General features: G+C 41.7%; 1 protein-coding gene across 1 annotated transcript in view; it reads right to left on the reverse strand.

The window, feature by feature from the left end:
- Positions 1 to 1,240: 1,240 nt before the first annotated feature.
- The window catches only part of LOC139752632 (1,5-anhydro-D-fructose reductase-like), a 43,719-nt gene continuing 30,667 nt past the window's right edge, over positions 1,241 to 14,292 (reverse strand). Inside the window, exons 6-9 of the mRNA XM_071668384.1 lie at positions 13,529 to 13,667; positions 8,746 to 8,905; positions 6,140 to 6,240; positions 1,241 to 2,826 (exon numbers count right to left, since the gene is read on the reverse strand). Of these exons, the coding sequence (XP_071524485.1) occupies positions 2,385 to 2,826; positions 6,140 to 6,240; positions 8,746 to 8,905; positions 13,529 to 13,667 (842 nt within the window). The 3' untranslated portion in view covers positions 1,241 to 2,384. The remainder of the gene's footprint in view (positions 2,827 to 6,139; positions 6,241 to 8,745; positions 8,906 to 13,528; positions 13,668 to 14,292) is intronic.

A 14,292-nucleotide genomic window follows, 5' to 3' on the forward strand; every position in this document is an offset into this window, starting at 1 on the left:
GAGTGCATGACATTTTGTTTTGTATTTCGAATCATCTAGCCGGAACATGTAGTGCCCTGAGTGACACTGGTTTCCGATACTAACCGCTTGATTGTGTCACACTGAGGAGTAAGAATATGGCCCACATATACAAGGTCAAGAAACGGGGCAGCTTGACTGTAAAAACACTCCTCCTGTAATGTACAAATGATAATCCGAAATCACACACATACACAACTGCACGCAAAATTTACACTTCCTTAAACATATCCCTATGATATTATTCAACGACCTACCCGTGCATACAAGACGCACACTTTCTCATACATATTCCACTCCATCTCATAATCAGGTATCTTTTCCTAAACTTCAGACCGTTTTACATAAAAATGGAGCATATTCTAGCAGTGTACCTGTGTGTACTTCGTTATCATCGCTAGGTAGTATACTCTGGTAGTACACAAAGGTGATATACCCAGTTAGTTTATCCAAGTGGTATACTTTTGTTAGTATATTTGGGTAACATACCTGGTCGGGTAGCATACCCAGATAATATACTCATACAAGTGACACATGGGTGTAGTTAACAAAGGTTTATCAAATTACAGCAATCGCACGTTATATGGTGTGCCATTCTTAATTCCAGTTCCCACATCAGAAACTTTTATAGAAAAAAATCTGATGTGTTCTGAATGTCCATAATCTAATGAGTAAATTGGGAAACTGAAAGTTTTCTGTTAGTATATTGTCTTCTTTCCGTTTTCTGTTAGTATATTGTCTTCTTTCCGTTTGAACTGAATACAAATAATGTGGAGAATTTTATGGTCATAATTACATCACAGGTATTTCGTTGATTTCCAGAAATGGACAAAGTAAAACAATATCAAAAATTAGCTACGTTCAAAGATTCGGCAATAGTAGTTCCTTACTTATGCAATGATGTGCGGATCTGATGCCAAGAAATGAAATGCTACTTGATCATAGTTAGAATTCGTTTCACTTATCAACTGTTCTTTTGCAGACACCAAATAACTAGCCCTAAACTGCAGTGGAACCTCTTACTCAAATGTAGCTCTGATTATAGAAATGAAATATATATGTTTACCATAATTAAATCTGCCACCCAGCTGCTGGGAATTCTAATGTAAAGCTTTCAGTATTAATGATAAATAATAACAATGATGATAATTATATAATGATATTTTTTTTCACATGTTCGTCATTTCCAGCGTACTGAGATAGCGCCAGAACAGACTGAGAACGGCCTCATTGGCTTACATCCATTCTCTGTGTCAAGTACAGTGCATCGAAACCAGAGCCTCCTATCCACAGCCAAGTCCCACAGACCTGTAGGTGGCTTTCCCCTGGCCACTTCATGTGCTGACAGCATGTCGCTCCTCATACTTCACATTCCTCATACACTTTATCCCATACAACAACCTCCATATTGTTCAGAACATGACACATTCAAGCCTCTTTTACTGCACAATTCCATCACCTTCTCACTCTTCCCCTCCACTTCTAATACATATATCTTCTCAGTCATTCTTTGCACACCTTCACATATCTAAACCGTTTCAGCATATCCTAGTCCAGTTTTCCCAATCAGCCTACACTTACTACTACACCTCACTTTGGCACTGTCATTCCTTTACGTAAAATCCAGATATCAAATATGATATTTCCTCTGTATTGGCAAATCAATATCCTTTGAACTTACAGCAAAAGAACTATCTGTTGCTTCGTTGTGATCATATCCAAAAGAAATACATTAAAGTAAATGCATGTGATATGGAATTTATGGTCAAACTTAATTATAGCTCTTAATACCACAGACAAATGCAGTTATTTCTTTAATATTATACCATAATATTTCACAGTTTAGTAAAACATTTACCATCTCCATTACAAAGAATCATTAGATAAAAAACAAACAAAAATGCGTACAGTTATGTCTTCAGCAATGAATGAGAACAGTTCCATACTTGTGGGAAGACATGCAGGTCGGATACAAAAGAAATGAAATGCTGTTCACCTCGATGCAACTTATCACATGTAACAAACTTCCGAAACGGATAACGAATGAGAAGCTCTTAACCAGATAAGAAACCTGTTAAAATACAGTTCTGTAATAGAGCTAAAATCAAAAGGTGTTAAACCTACTAAAACCTGTCAGTCAGCTCCTACAAATATATTGTTTAAGAAGAAAATAAAAATGACTTCCTCTGTATCTGCAGATGTAGAATCTTTGAAATGACAACAAAAGAACTGTACAGCAATCTGTTCTGAATACATCCAATATCTGATTCAGTAAGTATTTTCTTGTAGACATGTTTTTCGCCTGAGTCGGACACTTGGGTTGATTTGAACTCAAAGGAACGTTATCTTTGGAGCCTCGCAAGGTCTCACACGTGACGAGGTAGAACCACTTTTTTCTTCTTAGGTGGAGCGTCGTTTTGGCTCTTAGCCTTTCTTTTCTTATTGGTCCCATCGACGGTGGACTCTCTCTTTGCTCCGGTCGGCCTAATGCAGGATGCACCTGCCATTGTTTTCTCCCCGGTTGAGCTACTGGCATGAGCGGCAGTTAGGTGCCCGGTGATCTTCGAAGTTTTGGACGAGGAGCATTTCTCTTTAGGTGTAAATCGTTGATAACCTTTAGTTGATGAAGATGGATCATCTTGATTGTGTATCTTGAACCTAACGGTTGGTGGAAGTCGATGACTGTTGGTGAGCCAGTCATACTCCGAAGGCAGAGGCTCGGCTTTACTACATGTCATCCATGGCCCTGCCATTACTCCGTCAGTGCGAATATCATACAAAAATGGAAATTCTGGATGACCTCTGCATCTGAAAGATAGAGAGAATAGCTATTGTTAACGCCTTTTCAGATATCATGGAAAAAGAAATTCAAAACAAGAAATAAAGCCTATGTGAACCCTAAGTTTACAAGTAATCCCTGAAATAAGGAAACATCTAATATGAGCCAAAATTACCTAATGTAACGAAATCTTCAAGGCCAGTGGAGGATCATGGTTGTCTGTGTTTTAGTCTGGTTTTCTCCCATTTTAATCATTTTCTTATGGATTTTGCTTGTAGCTATGTCGTAATGTGGACAGCCGTAGCTCCATGAAAAATCTTATGGTTTCTTATTCAATCCACTTTGTAGTTAGGATGTGTGACTGTGCAGTGTGGTGTGGTGTCTGACTGTGTAGGGTAGTGTATGAATGTAGTGCGGTGTGTGACTGCAGTATGATGTTTGTGTGGTGTGGTGCATGACTGTGTGGTGTGGTGTGTGTGACTATGGTATGATGATTGTGTGGTGTGTGACTGTGTGGTGTGGTGTGTGACAGTGGTATGATGTTTGACTTTGTACTGTCGTGCATGACTGTGTGGTGTGGTGTGTTGTGTGTGACTGCGATATGATGATTGTGTGGTGTGTGACTGTGTGGTGTGGTGTGTGACAGGTATGACTGTGTAGTGTGGAACTGTGTGGTGTAGTGTGTGACTTGTGTTGTAATTTGCAGTAATGCCTATGACAAAGAAAAGGAAGTGCATAGAAGAGTATATCAAGTTTGGCTTGACCTCCCTCAGAGCGTAGTATTCCATGCAGTATTCAACAATGATGCCCTGAGACCGATCGTCTGGAGCGACATTTGAACACAAACCACAAGGCAATGAAACGCAAGCCAAAGGAATGTTTGACAGCCAGACATAAGGGGATGGAAACGTTTGAAGGTGGACACCACCGGAGCTTTTCATCAGGAGACGTTCAAAGTTGTGGAAGCATTTTACGAGACGTCATTACTTACTGCCACAGCAAAGAAGGATCACTACTGGAGACACTCAGTAAAGCCGTGTTCGTTGAGTGCTGCAAATACTGTGATTGTAGCTGAAAGTCAAAAAAGGTATCTAAGATTTCACCTCTGATAATGTAGTGAAACGCCGCACTGATGAACTAGCAGATGACATAGAATGACGAGTTTTAGAAAAAATAAAAGCGTCCTACTTTTTTGCGACACATTGCAACGAAGCCATTAATGTTGCCTAATGCTGTCAGTTGCCTGTTTATTCTCGATTTATAGATATAGGAGCAGTGAAAGAGGAAATCCTTTCCTCAAAAGCCCTGAAGACCACATCAACGGCTTCCAATGTTTTTGCAAATGTTTCTGGCTTTTTCAAGAAAATTATCTTTCATGGGAAAAGCTAGTGGGTGTGTATCCACTACGGTGTCCCAGCGATGCTTGGGTCTTGCTCTGGATTCATAAAATTGGACAAAGAAGAGAATCAAACCATAACTAGAACTCGCTGCGTCATCCACAGACAAGCGCTTTCTGCTAAGACTCTTACAGATGACCTACGCAACTTACTATATATGATAATAAAAGCTTGAATTTTGTGTGAAGAACTCTTTAAACTCTAGACTGTTTGCTGCTATTTGCTCAGATTTGGGAGGTGATCACAAAGTCCTCCTGTTTCACACAGAAGCCAATGACTCTCGTGAGGAAATAGTCCGAGTCAGCTTTATGAACTCAATGTAAAAGAGCAAATTTTTCAAACAAAACCAGAAACAAAAAAGAACTGTACGATGCACTCACAGACGAAAAGTTCCAGCTTTCACTGGCACATCTTATTGACATTTCTGAGCCTATCAAGAACCTCACTTCAAATATACAAGGGAGAAACGCAAACATCATTACCCATTATAATATACTCAGAGCTTTCATTGAGAAAATTCAACTATGGAAACGTACAGTACAAGCTGGGAGCTTTTCATCGTTACCTCATCTCGGTGAACTCCCACTAGAGAAGAGAGATCTTGATCAGTATGACTTTGGGGAAAAAATATCTGGATTCCATTGCTCAAGAATTTATGCCCTATTTTCCAGATGCTATCTTGGAAGTTGGTGCAAAATTCATTGAACATCGATGTGGACTCGCTACTGGATCTTTCGCAAGAAGCCATCGATTAGATGTGTGGCTCGATTGCAAAGCATCTTTGAGACCATGAGTCTTGGATTTCTGGATGAAATATCTCTTGTTTACGCAAAACTTGAAGCACTTTATTTGATGGCTCCGTTTTCTTCTACTTATCTCTGTTAAGTTGGCTTTTCAACTCTGTATTGAAAACAAAACAGCACAATCGACTGGACGAAGAAAGCGACTTGTGTTGTGCTCTTTCATCTTAAAACCAGAATTTCTGAACTAGTGAAAAAAAGGCAACAGCATCCATCTCAATGAATGCATACGAGTCATATGATATTCTATTTCTAGTACGGTAATAACCAAATACTATATGCCAAGACTTGACATCTTTTATTCATGGTTTGTAGAACAAGTTTTTTGTTTGAGCCGGTTTACGAGACGTTAACATGTTTTGATTTTCATGGTTTTTGGTCTACTTTTACTTAAGCTCCTGTAAGTGTTGAGTGACATGAATATACGTACATACTACGTGATATATATATATATATATATATATATATATATATATATATATATATATATATATATATATATAGTCGTTACTTTTATCTTGCCTTTGTCCACGTTCACGATACAAAATATAAATTGATTGCCAATCAACTGATACTAAAAGGTATACTTCAAAATGTAAAATATTTAGGAAAACAAAATAAGGGAGGATGGTTGAAGATTTCGTGAAAACCAAAAGGGGGGGGGGGGGGCGTCATCTCATAAATTTTAGGAATCAGTGCACTAGAACAAGAGGGCATATTTATCTATTGAGGATGACAATATTTTGCAAGATACTGAACCAATATATTCGTTACTGGACAAATAACACAAGGAACGTGCTGGCCGCAGAAAAATTAAGAGACGTGTGCAGGGGATACAGTGCTCTGCAGGGTAATCATACAATATTTCCACAGATCTTAAGGCGGAACGCTCGCCCGCCCACTACCTGTCTGTCCGAGAGATGACACAAGTGAAATGACGATGCCATGAAAGCAAAAGACTTAAGGACAGTAAAGAGGAAATGAGAGACTATGCATTGGCCTCAGATGAAGACTGTACGAGAAATCACATTAAGGGGAACTCTTCTATACAGTGTTCATTACAGGGTTCCAAAGTATAGGGAGTTAAAACCACCACACACAGCTAGCAAATAGTTTGAAGGAAATTAATGAGTCAAAGTTCCTACCCTTCATAGCCTAAGAAGTTCTTTAGCCGAGCCAAGCCATTTTGGTCCTCACCAGCGAGGTCCACCAAGTCGCGCTGAATCAGGTTTAATTTATGGTAGGCCTGTTGGGGGAGGGAAAGGATGATTAGGATTTTGACATGAAACTTTTACCATTCAAGATTGTCTAATAAGGTAATATTTCAAAACACTGGCTTGATAAAGGACATGATATCGATGCAGACATTACCAGTACCACGAGCACAACTACAGCAAGCTGTTGTCAGACATTACGCAGTATTACATGATATACATTGCTTCAGCAGGGAACTACTACTGTAACTAACCCTACCATCATCAGCCAAGGTACTACTACGACTACCCCTTCCATCATCTTTTACTGTACCACTGTAACTACTACTACCATCATCAGACGATGTCCTACTGTGATTACCCATACCATCGTCAAAAACAGCATTAGTGTAGCTACCCCTTCCATCATCAGACACGCTACTACTGTAACTACCTTTACCATCAACAAACACGGTACTACTGTAACTACCTTTACCATCAACAAACACGCTACTACTGTAACTACCTTTACCATCATCAAACACGGTACTACTGTAACTACCTTTACCATCATCAAACACGGTACTACTGTAACTACCTTTACCATCATCAAACACGGTACTACTGTAACTACCTTTACCATCATCAAACACGGTACTACCGTAACTACCTTTACCATCATCAAACACGGTACTACCGTAACTACCTTTACCATCATCAAACACGGTACTACCGTAACTACCTTTACCATCATCAAACACGGTACTACTGTAACTACCTTTACCATCAACAAACACGGTACTACTGTAACTACCTTTACCATCATCAGACACGCTACTACTGTAACTACCTTTACCATCATCAAACACGGTACTACTGTAACTACCTTTACCATCATCAAACACGGTACTACTGTAACTACCTTTACCATCATCAGACACGCTACTACTGTAACTACCTTTACCATCATCAAACACGGTACTACTGTAACTACCTTTACCATCAACAAACACGGTACTACTGTAACTACCTTTACCATCATCAAACACGGTACTACTGTAACTACCTTTACCATCAACAAACACGGTACTACTGTAACTACCTTTACCATCATCAGACACGCTACTACTGTAACTACCTTTACCATCATCAAACACGGTACTACTGTAACTACCTTTACCATCAACAAACACGGTACTACTGTAACTACCTTTACCATCATCAGACACGCTACTACTGTAACTACCTTTACCATCAACAAACACGGTACTACTGTAACTACCTTTACCATCATCAGACACGCTACTACTGTAACTACCTTTACCATCATCAAACACGGTACTACTGTAACTACCTTTACCATCATCAAACACGGGATTACTGTAACTACCTTTACCATCATCAAACACGGGATTACTGTAACTACCTTTACCATCATCAAACACGGTACTACTGTAACTACCATTACCATCATCAGACACGCTACTACTGTAACTACCTTTACCATCATCAAACACGGGATTACTGTAACTACCATTACCATCATCAAACACGGGATTACTGTAACTACCATTACCATCATCAAACACGGGATTACTGTAACTACCTTTACCATCATCAAACACGGGATTACTGTAACTACCATTCCCATCATCAAACACGGTACTACTGTAACTACCTTTACCATCATCAAACACAGGATTGCCGTAATTACTCCTTCCATTATCAGAGACTGTACTACTGTAACCACATCCGTCATCGAACTAAGTCTTACCGTAACAATAAGTAATAAATCAAACGATGAATTTGGCCCGGTCCCTCACGTGCGTGTGATTGCTACAAACACCTTACTTTAAACATGATGTAAGGCGATGAGATGAAACAGCCGCTGTCATAACTACCCCATCATCCTTTTAACCACTTGGACACGCTACTAAGATCACTGAACAAGATGGATAAGACCCTTGACCAAGACAGTTTGCGTACAAGATCGCAGCATCGTATGTGAGAGCATACCGTTGCACTCACCAAGGGTCGTGCCATCGTGGTCAAGGGTCGCCCCATCGCGCACAAGGGTCGTCAGGTCGTGCTCTAGGATTGTACCGTCGCGCTTGAGGGTCGAACTGTAGGGATGACTCTCGCACGCAACCACACACCTAGTACTGCACCTATTCCCCCGTTGTTCTTAGGCCAGTTCCCTTGGTAAGTGGGCTAGGGACAAGTATGCACTAGAGCCACCGCCATCATCGGTTAGTAGTATCACTAGACTCCTCCCGTATGACGAGGGGACCAGATCATAACCACTGTCGCAACTACCTTCTGTCTCAGGCAATGCAACACTATAACCACTGTTGGCATTATAACTACCCTTTAACCTTTCCAGGATAGATGTCACATCAACTAAGAGACTACAGTTAGTTCTAACACAACTGCCTCCCGTCATTGCTTAGGCAGGAACCACCTTCGCCGAGAGATGCAAAGTACACCACACCCGCTACTACAAGTGTCTCCTGTCATTCCTAAGACAACGAGCAACAATAACCAAATAGCATGAGTACTTTAAGGATGCTGGCGAGTGTTTTCCTTCCGGTGGACTGGAAGAGCGTGATCACATCTCTCTGGACGAGGTACTTGATCAAGACTGTCTTTGTCGGCACCTTGTACTTCTGGCTGATTTGATGCACCACGGGGTGTTTCGGCAGCGGTGGGCACTGTGAACTGCAGGGGAAGAATGGACACATAATAAGAAGTCACATCGAAGAAAACGATACAGTATTCGCGTTACTTGTAATGGACAGACGTGTAAAAGGGGAAAAATACTGTGTCGAATTGCATGATTACGTAACCGCTTTAATGAAAGTCTAGAGGACAGGGACATTAGTGTTATATGCAGACTGAGGGAGAAGGAGACATATAATGGCTTTTGAAAACTAAGGTAATGATCATACATCAGTAGTGATCAAAGTTACGGTAAATCACATACCAGAAGTATACGGAGGTAGACAGAAAGATTATAGGTTAGAGAGGCAGAGGGGAAAATACTATGTCAGTGGAGCAAAGAGGTAGATGGGCAGACTGTTAGGTGGAGAGGTAAAGGGGGAGATTACATGCTACTAGAGCGCAAGATTATCTCGCAACTGTTCAAGGGAGCAGCGAGGAGGATTAAACATCAGTTATGCAAAGACGTACTGAAAAATTGTCCGCTGAGGAACACCATAAAATACACATCGAATGGGCTGATGTAGTCTGGCGGAAGAACTAGCTCAACTTACTCTGAACTTTGCGGTAAAAAACTATGTGGGAGAATTGCATCGAAAACTAATATGAATATGATATATGCAATGACGAGTTATGATTACATATTGGTTGTGCTGAGGACAAAGACTACTACCCTTCAGCTGTGCTGAGGACAGAGATTGCAACACATTAGCAGTGCTGAGAAGAGAGATTATTCCCCACTGGCTGTTCTCAGGACAGATATCATTACCCACTGGCTGAGAACAGAGATTGATACCCACCAGCTGTGCTGTGGACAGGTTAATACCCACCAGCTGTGCTGTGGACAGGTTAATACCCACCAGCTGTGCTGTGGACAGGTTAATACCCACCAGCTGTGCTGTGGACAGGTTAATACCCACCAGCTGTGCTGTGGACAGGTTAATACCCACCAGCTGTGCTGTGGACAGGTTAATACCCACCAGCTGTGCTGTGGACAGGTTAATACCCACCAGCTGTGCTGTGGATTAGTTAATACCCACCAGCTGTGCTGTGGACTAGTTAATACCCACCAGCTGTGCTGTGGACAGGTTAATACCCACCAGCTGTGCTGTGGACTAGTTAATACCCACCAGCTGTGCTGTGGACTAGTCAATACCCACCAGCTGTGCTGTGGACAGGTTAATACCCACCAGCTGTGCTGTGGACAGGTTAATACCCACCAGCTGTGCTGTGGACAGGTTAATACCCACCAGCTGTGCTGTGGACAGGTTAATACCCACCAGCTGTGCTGTGGACAGGTTAATACCCACCAGCTGTGCTGTGGATTAGTTAATACCCACCAGCTGTGCTGTGGACTAGTTAATACCCACCAGCTGTGCTGTGGACAGGTTAATACCCACCAGCTGTGCTGTGGACTAGTTAATACCCACCAGCTGTGCTGCGGACTAGTCAATACCCACCAGCTGTGCTGTGAACAAAGATTAATACTCATCAGCTGTCTTGTGGACACAGATTACTACACACTGGCAGTGCTGAGGACAGAGATTACTGCCAATCACATGTACTGAGGACTGAGATTACTACTCATCATCTGTGGTGAGGACAGAGGTTATTACTCATCATTTGTGATGAGGACAGCTGAGCTGAGGACAGAGAACATTACCCATCAGCTGTGTCGAGGATAAGAGACCATTACCCATCAGCTGTGCTGAAGATAGAGATTACTAATCAGCTGTACTGAGGACATAGACCCTTTCGTGCCACACCATATATTCGTAACACCCTCCACAAGGCATCTCTGTCATCTATATTCTCCACTTTCTTTGAAGCTCTGAATGTTTCATACAAATCTCTCTCTTCCTCCAAGTACTTCTCACACAAACTCTTCACAGCAAACACTTGGTCCACACATCCACCAATCCTGTAACCTGGGCTGAGGACTGAGATTACACCCTATCATCTGTGCTGAGGACAGATTTGACTGAGGCACTCTGTACTTGCCGGTGTATAAGGAGATCGGCGGAAAACTTTGCCAAGTTGTGTTCCGAGAGAAGAATGATGATTGGAAGTACATGGGTAAAAGAGACTGTTTATGCATGAGTATGCTTGTATGAGTGTGGTGGTTGTGGGTGGATGAGGGAGTGCACCGTGCATTATATGATCCTGTGCTGATTACGAGAGGTGCAAAAAAGAGACTGTTTAATGTGAATGTGCTGAGAGGGGCAGCAGGTAAGATGTCTGATCATTCGATGGTGGACACAAGTGTGAAAGTGTCTAGTGCATTAAGGAAGAGTGGAAATGCCATATGTGTGAAGGAGGTGGTGAAAGTGAGGATATGAGATAACAAGAGAGATCGAATGAAGAATGGTTGAAGGTAACAGCAACAGACACTATGAAAGGAGAATATGAGAGAAAGGATTTCAAGTATCAATTCTTGAGTATGTTGGTAAAGTGTGTGGTAGGCACAGGGTATAATATAAAAGTATGAGAAAGGGTAGAGAGTGGCAGAATTAAACAGTTAGATCACTAACGAGAGATGAATGGGAGTGGGAGGGGGGTTGTATGGACAGTACTGTGAGGACGGATGGCAAATGACTGGGAGAACTACATGAGAAAGTATCTAAAGGTCAAACATTTGGGTCAGATTGGTGAGACGGTCATAGCAAATGTGATGGTAAAATCAGAAGGGATCGCGGAGGCCTCGCGTATGACGAACCATGGCAAAGCTAGTTAGGACAGTAGCTGCGTTTCAGAAGAAAGGGGATGACAGTTATTAACTGGTCAGTTAGGCTGTTCAGTATTTGTACGGCCAAGAGTAAGGTACCAAAGGCCTGGCAAAATGCATGTTCCTTTATATATGGGCAATGGGTACAAAACGAATGTTCTAACTACAGAGGTTTAAGTCTGTTGAGTATACGTGGTTAGGTGTGTGGGATGGTGGTGAATGAGTGGGTGGTATTATGCACAGAGCATTCAGCTGGGGAGGAGCAATGTGGCTTCAGGAATGGCAGAGAGGATGTGTGGACCGAGTGTTTGCTTTGAAGAATTTGAATGAGATGTAATTGGAGAAAGAGAGGGATCTGTACGAAACATTCATATATCCGAAGAAAGTGTATCACAAAGATGACAGAGATGCCTTGTGGAAGGTGTCACGAGTACGTGATGTGGCACGAAAGGGACTAAATGCAGTGAGCAGTTTTTACCGAAATAGTAAGGCATGTAGGCGAATGGGAAGGGAGGAGAGTTATTGGTTTCCTGTAAAGATGAGTTTGCTAAGGTTGTACGATGCCACCATGTCTGATCTGCTCGAGAATGAGAGAGAGAGAGAGAGAGAGAGAGAGAGAGAGAGAGAGAGAGAGAGAGAGAGAGAGAGAGAGAGAGAGAGAGAGATGCAAGTATTGTAAAGTGAAGGACAGGACTACAATAAGCTGTGTGCAGATAGGCTTGTGAAATGAGTCAGTTCGCGTTTGCAGGTGACATGACTCTGGTCACAGAAACTAGAGAGAAACTCCAACATTTGATTAATAGAAGACTTTGCGTGTGAAATGAGGAAGTTGGGAGTCACAGCAAACAAAAACTGGGTAATGATGTGCAGGAGGGAGGTAAGTGACGATGGCCGTGAGGGAAGATTCAAACTGGGAGGACATGATGGAACTAGAGTATTCTAGATACCTGGGAGTGGACGTAGCAGCGGCTGGAACCATGAAGGGGGGTGGTGAAGTGAGCCGTGGGGTGGTAGGAGGCTACCTTAATGAGTGCACTAAAGAGTAGAAGGAAAGCTCAGTCTCTTAAGTTCAAGACAGATCTTCTTGAAGATATCGTAATTACCGATTGACTATCAGGAATGAGATTGTCAAAAAGACGTGCGGTTGCGAGCGCCTTTCTGACTGAGAGGACCGACCAAGGTGAGCTGAAATAGCTCTGGTATATGAAGAGGATAAATGAAGAAAGACTGACAAATACATGTCAGAAGTGGGGAGCAAGGGAAGTCTGGAGACCGAGAAGACAAAAGAATAGACTGAAGGAAAAATTTGGGGTATCGGGGCCTCTCATCGTTCAGGAGAGTGAAAGACATACACTGGATAGAATAGACTGAACTGATGTGGTATATGGGGGTAAAGTGCTGTCAGTGGGCTGAACCAGGGCAGATGAAGTAGTGAAGATAACCTAGGGAGTGATCTGCCAGTTTTGGCCGTGGATGTTTGGTTCGGATTCGGTGTATTATACTTGACTAACAGATGGATGCATGTGAGCAAGTGAGGCCATTGTTCATTTGTTCCTAATGCTACCTCGCTAAGGTGTGAAAAGGCTATTACATATAAAGAATTATTATGAGTATTGTTATCGTTATCATTATTATCATTATTATTATTACTATCATTATCATTATCATTATTATTATCATTATTATTATTATTATTATTATTATTATTATTATCATTATTATTATTATTATTATTATCATTATTATTATTATTCACAGGATAACAAGTTAGACACTTGACAGTAGCACCAAAACTGATTTTAACCTCGGTACTACCAGGTGCTAAGAGCTTGACCCATGAAAGATTCCTGAACAGCATCGAAAAAAATCAACCCCTACCATGCAACTACATCACTTACTTTGCAGTGAAGTCGGGGTTGCCGTATGGCAGGATAGCCAGAGGATTAATGGAATTTTCATACAACCATTTCCTCTCTGGCACACGATGATTGTAGACGTTAATGTCCATCATGGCGAAGGATGGCTTTATCTTACAGCCTGGAAAACAAGCACAATGAGACCAGCTTCCCTACATATAGGTTATAGTATGGGACCTTGACATACAATGTGACTCAGTCCCTCTACGTGTACTGAGTTACAGTACGGGTCTCTGACATACAATGTGTATACCAACACTAAACGTTATCTGTGAAGATAGGACATGTCTTTAGGTGTTTCATGTGTGGATGGTCCATCAAACTCCAAACATTATATAAGTGACTGGATGACACACACACACGCAAGAGCAATCACTCTACAGATATCACTCGTGAGACAGAACGACACATACACAGGAACTAATGGGGAGGTAATAACAAGTAGCGGTGAAGTGAGAAGGCGATGAAGTGAGCATTTTGGAGGTTTATTGAATGTGTTTGATGAAAGAGTGGCAGATACAGGGTGTTTTGGTCGAGGTGGTATACGAAGTGAGCGAGTCTGGGAGAATGGTTTGGTAGACAGAGAAGAGGTGGTGAAAGCTTTGCGGAAGATGAAAGCCGGCAAGGCAGCGGGTTTCGATGGTATTGTAGTGGAATGTATTAAAAAAAAAGGGGGGTAACTGGTTGGTGAGGATATTCAATGTATGTATGGTTCATGAAGCGCCTGAGGATTGGTGAAATGCATG

The sequence above is a fragment of the Panulirus ornatus genome, chromosome 13 (genome assembly GCF_036320965.1).
Source record: "Panulirus ornatus isolate Po-2019 chromosome 13, ASM3632096v1, whole genome shotgun sequence".
In the NCBI taxonomy this organism is placed as follows: domain Eukaryota; kingdom Metazoa; phylum Arthropoda; class Malacostraca; order Decapoda; family Palinuridae; genus Panulirus; species Panulirus ornatus.